The following is a 6,000-nucleotide window of genomic DNA, read 5'->3' as shown; positions in this document are numbered from 1 at the left end:
TACGCACAAGTCGATCAAGCCATATCGATAAGGCTACAGCTATGCATTTAGTATTAGAGCAAGTTGAAGACGGCAGAGAGGGAGGGGAGATCGAGAGGAGAGACAGTACGGACCATCTCGTAGAGGGATGGAGAGAGAGAGCGAGCGAGAGAGGGATGGTGTATGTATGAGAAAGAGAGAGTAAGAGAGAGAGAGAGAGAGAGAGAGAGAGAGAGACGGGTGCGCGCATGTCCAGTTCCTGCATGCAGACTCTTCTCCCAGCTCGCCAATCATTCTAGCGAGTGTCCCCCCCTCTCCTCGTCTCTACATGTGCAGCGGGCGCGCAGCTCTCCTCTCCTGAGCGGACACTGCAGGGGGAACAGAAAACGAACGAACCCCACTATGGAATAGGAATACTTCCGGACAACACGAGGGGGAAGACAACCTCTCTGTCACCTTTCTTCTTTATTCCCTTTTCCCCCCGTCTGACACATTTTTCCCTCCGTCTCTCTCTCTTTCGCACCCTCTCCCGCTTCGTCTCCCTCGATGTCTCTCAACAGTTTCTGAAAGGGATTGGAGGAAAGAAAGAAAGAAAAGAAACATGTGGATTACATTTTTTGCTTGGCACTTTCTCGGGGTGTTTTCCGCCCTATGGGGGCTGGCGACGGGGGCTTTCCCCAGCTCAGTGCAGATAGGTGAGTTGGGAGGTTTTGCTGGTTTTTACGCACGGAGACTCACATCTGACACACTGCGCCTTTTATTAGTGGGGTTTAGTTGCTGTGGGAAGGGGGGAGTGCACCGGGACCCTTTAGTAACCAAAACACAAAAAAATGCCACTGTCAAGAAATGCATGCAGGTTTTATGTGACATAAAACACGGGATTATAGACCATTGCTCCCCTCGCTCCATCCTCATACCCTGTCTTTAGCCATCTGGTTCTGTGTCTCAGATGTGTTGCACCTCTGCTGTGACTCATAACGATTATAAATGCACTCAAACTCTTTTACTCCATCCATTCTGTATTACATAGATGCCTTTATTTTAAAGGTTGTTGCGTTCATGAATGTTTAAGCAAGCTTTGTTCCCCTTCTAGTCTTCTTTTCTTCACTGTTTAGACACTGCAGTACTCTTGCTCTCTCCCTCTCTCCCCCTCCGTCTAACTCATTTCCTCCGTCACTCCCTCTCTTTCTGTATCGCTCTCTCTCTCCCTCTCTCCCCCTTTCTATCTCTCTCCCTCATGTCAGTGCAGAAAAATCCTGTTGTTTGTGGTTCATAAAGTTAGAACAATTCAAAATCAGCATCATCAGTGGTTTGCTCAGTGCATACAGACCACACATGAATGGGATCTCTCTCTCTCTCTCTCTCTCTCCCTCTCTCTTCCTCTGTCTCTCTCTTTCTATATATATATGTCTCTTTCTCTCTGTCTAATGTACACACACACATACACTCCTGCAAGCATGTGTGAGTGTGTGTGTGATAATGAATGCACTGCATCACTCTGTGCGGGGGGCAGCTAGGAGGTCCTATAATGAGATTCAGCTCCTTGACTCTGTCTCCCTACAGCTGCCAATAAACTTAATACGCTAAATATTTTCTGCTTGGCACACACACACACACAAACACACACTACACATGCTCAGTGTTTCCGAAGCATGCATGTGTGCATGAAGAGTGTGCAAATGCATTCAAATAAAAATCCACACATATTTGCTATGCATACAGCTGCAAATATGCCTCTACGTGCACGTACACCATGTGACTACACACTATTACATTTAAGCATGCCTACATATGTGCACGCGGGGAACATGTATGCATGCACATACATAATGTACTGTATGTGGTCACGCAGAAGAAAACATCCATCCACGCTTCCCGTCTTGCCAACTGACCGACCCCCATATAACGCTTAAATGTACTTGATCACTCACTTGGCTCCACAGCAGTTCACTTGAGGAGTCATTTGCATATCTCTGCATTGCACACAAGTCTAATATCAGTGGAGGCACAAGCAGTTGCCTTTTTGTCTATGTGTGCGCGTAGGAGAAAGAGAGTAATAGAGGCAGACACTGACACAGACGACGTTGTTTGGGAAATTTATTTGAACGACTGGTGCAATACCGAGTCATGATGGGACACAGGCATGGCCGTGAATGTGTGTGCGCGCTAATGTGAAAATCCAACCCTAAAACAAAAACATGTTTTACTGCAATCCAGGTTCGTACCTGTAAACATGAGAATTTGCTTTTAACTAATCAGTAAGTGCAAGACATGCTCTGCACATCACCCACACATATGCAACATATGTCTGTGTGTACATGTGCGTGTGCTCAGTGTCTGCCCTCTGTGAGGTGCATAGAGATGTTTCAGAGAGACACACATTAAGCAAGGAGGAACTCTGCATGAATGAGACACCTGCAGACAGACAGGTGAGTGTAGGTATTGACGAATGCTTCAGTCAATATGTCCTGCCCCCTAACCCTAGCCCGGTTGTCTTTTGTCCCCTCCCTCACTTTCGCCTCTCTCTTGACGCAACGCCAAGACTTCCCAGTCTGCAGGGGGATCCAGCAGAGTCTGATTCACTTCAACTTAAGTCACATCAGACATCCTTTCACTTCCGTCCTAAGTACTACAGGGAGTAATGTGGAAGTGGGTTGTTAGCGTTACAAACAAACATTGTTCTTTTTCACATACATCGCTTTTTCACTCCAAAGTTCCTTTCAGTTAATGAAAGAGCTTTTCTAGTGGTGATGACCACTCAAAGATCTTTTCAGTAGAGTTTTGCCCATTCACACACACATTCATACAGAGCATCTATCATACATCAAACTGCTGAGACAATATGTAGTTCAGTATCTTGCCAAAAGACTATTCTGCTCGCAGGATGGAATTGAACTGCCAACCCTCTGGTTCCCCACCTGAGCCACAGACAACTATGCCAATTGCCTCAATTCATTCAGCATGTTCTTTTTCTATTTGGCATTTTCTGCTACTGATGTCAGCTCCAACAACATTGAAATCCTTGATCAGGCCTGAGATGATTCCAAAATGTGTGAAAGCGTTTCTCAAACTGTGGCAGTGATCTGACATTCTTTACCAAGGACACCAGATCTCTCTCCTTTTCTTTCAGGTTTAACCTCTCCTAACCTCATCCTCTTAAAACCTCTAACTTCACCTTCACAATGTCTTATCATCTCTTTTCACCCCTCTCATTCTTATTCTGTCAGATGGACCATATTGATGTATGTTCTCATTTTTAAAGGCCAACTGACACTTAGCACTCACCTCCCTCTCCCTTTCTTTTTTTTTACGGCCCAGCTTTACTCCTTTATTTAGCTGACACTTTGTGATCTGGCCTTCCTCCTCTGATTTCTTTTATATTCTCCCCTACTCATTATCTCTTTGAGTGCCTTCCTGTCGGCTTAGTTGTTTCTCTTCTCTTCTCTCTCTCTCTCCATCTCTGTCTTTTTCTTCAGTTTCATCAGTGAAATGCACAGTGTGGGTATCTGCAAATGTGTCTCCTATCATGTTTATATGCGTGTGTGTGTGTGTGAGTGTGTGAGTGTGTGTGTGTGTGTGTGTGTGTGTGTGTGTGTGTGTGTGTGTGTGAGTGAGAGTGAGGATGTGCTGAAAGACAAATTACCTTTTGTGACAAAGCTAATGAAGATCTTGGCATTCTTCTCTCCCTCCCCCTCCTCTGTTTTCCTCTGCCCTCCCTCCCAATCTGTCTTTCTCTCCCCGCATTACTCTTCTTCCCTTCTGTCCGTCTCTCCATCTCTCGCCACGCTCCCACCCCACCCCTCTCTGCCCTACAATAACTCACTTCCTCTCCTCTCCTCTCCGTCATGCTCCTCTCCTCCTTGCCCCCTCTCTCTTTGTCCCTCTCACCAGGCGGGTTGTTCATTAGGAATACTGATCAGGAGTATACAGCGTTCCGACTTGCTATCTTCCTTCACAACACCAGCCCGAACGCTACGGAAGCGCCCTTTAACCTGGTCCCGCATGTCGACAACATAGAGACCGCCAACAGCTTCGCCGTCACCAACGCATGTAAGTTTTCGAAGTGAGAATTAAACGAATGTGTACCTCTTTCTTTCTCTCTACCTCTGTGGGACTACCTCTCCATATTTGTTTCTTGGTCTCTATCTGTCCTACTCTCACAACGCCGCTGGATAAGGATTGGTCTAATGAGGAATCCAAGTTATTTAAGTGATAAGATTACAATTTCATTATCTCTGTCACGCACATTGCAGCAGCTGAGTTTTCTGTGGTGGACTGTCATGTCGCTGTAATGTGCAGGCGATGTCACTGATTAAGTTTGCCAACAATTATGGCCCCACATTGTTTTTTATTCATACTTTTTGCCCGTCCATATGTTATTCTCATTTATTTCCACATAGCGCCATCCATCCCATCTGCAAAAAAAGATAATGTGGCCCATCACGAAATGCTGCAGCTTATTACAACTATAAAATTAGTCTCGGAAACTGTTGCAGGCGGCGATGAAAATGAGTCCTTTGTGTTCAGAGTGGAGGGGAACAGTTGGTACTGATTGATCTTTACAAACTGTTGATCTTTTGAAGGATGTCTGTCCCCGCCTGCTGTCTGGGGCTCGAGATCCAATCCTTCACATGCCCTCTCGATCCGGAGGCCTGCGTCAGGGACTGTTTGTACTAGCAAGTCAGTGTTTACAAGGCTGCTGTGGGAAGCCAAGAGATTAAGTGTGTTAAGTTTGAAAAATATCAGAATAAACGAAAAAATTATATTATGAGATAATAATCCATCCATGCGTCATCTTTACCACTTAACCTTTCAAGGGTTGCGGGGAGAGCTGGAGCCAATCCCAGCTGCCATTGGGTGAGAGGACTGGACAGGTCGCCAGTGTATCACAGGTCCAACATACAAATAACCATTCCCACTCACACGGTCAATACAGAGTCCCCAACATAACTATTACCAGCCTGCATATCTTTGGACAGTGGAAGGAAGTTAGAGCACCTGGAGAAAACCCACACAGACACAAGGAGAACATGCAATTTCACAGAAGGACCGCGGTAGAACCAAGATTAGATACGGGAACCCTCTTAGGGCGACAGTGCTGAAAAACGCACCACCCTTCCGCCTGAGATGATAATATTTATCACATTATATATGAATTCCTGTTAAATAATGAATGTTAGTGATGTCATAGAAAACCGCATCGGGTTACTCATGATGCCTCAAAAACATTTTACGGACTAGAATGGCACATACAAGAGAGTATTGGTCTGCCATGGCCCAACAGTCCTCTTAAATCGAATCCAGCCGCACCAAATTGCACACACTCATGAATATCAATTCCCTTAATATGCCTGATACTGTCATCACGATTCATGAATTATTCCCTGCCCTGGGAAATCATTGAGATTGTAAAACAAAGGTCCATCTCGCTGTGACAAAACATCAGTCCCCATTGTTCATGCTCCAAGTTTCAAGTTTTTTTCGTGCATCCGGCTTAGAGACAAACAGCAATAACAACAACATGTCCTTGGTGGAGGTCAACTAGTTGGAGGAGTTGAACTAGTTGAGAAGTTTTTGGCCCATTCTGACATTTTCAATTTGAATACTTAGTTTTAACTTGCTTTGAAACATTGTAAAACAGATATTGTTCTGTTTTGTGTTAGAATATTTATGAATGAAAGAATAACAACTAACAACCATGACAGGCCGGAAATGTTATGCTTATTTAATATTCTTTCTCAGGGCTCTGTGCTTTCAACTCATCTCACAATGTTTTCCATAGTAACACACATGGCTGGTGGAAGCAGGCTACGCTAACTCTATTCTAACAGTCTGGGGGTTTGTGTGCCACTTGGGGGCCACTTGCAGCATCACTCGTTGAAAGCTGCAAACTTTACTGAAAATGATCATCTGATCATATTGTGTAATCACAAACAAGATAATCCATTATTCTTTTATCTTCCAGGACTGTTGCATGTTCAGTTTCTTGCCTTTTAATCCCAGTCCAACAGTTATTTGTAA

General features: G+C 44.8%; 1 protein-coding gene across 1 annotated transcript in view; it reads left to right on the top strand.

The window, feature by feature from the left end:
* Window positions 1-359: 359 nt before the first annotated feature.
* Window positions 360-6,000, top strand: part of LOC133952143 (glutamate receptor 4-like) — a 59,406-nt gene continuing 53,765 nt past the window's right edge. The window contains exons 1-2 of the mRNA XM_062386458.1: window positions 360-674; window positions 3,871-4,029. Coding sequence (XP_062242442.1) covers window positions 581-674; window positions 3,871-4,029 — 253 coding nt within the window. The 5' untranslated portion in view covers window positions 360-580. The remainder of the gene's footprint in view (window positions 675-3,870; window positions 4,030-6,000) is intronic.

The sequence above is a fragment of the Platichthys flesus genome, chromosome 4 (assembly GCF_949316205.1).
Source record: "Platichthys flesus chromosome 4, fPlaFle2.1, whole genome shotgun sequence".
NCBI lineage: Eukaryota > Metazoa > Chordata > Actinopteri > Pleuronectiformes > Pleuronectidae > Platichthys > Platichthys flesus.
Note: the sequence above shows the minus strand (reverse complement) of the source record. Positions and strands in the feature narration are given on the sequence as shown.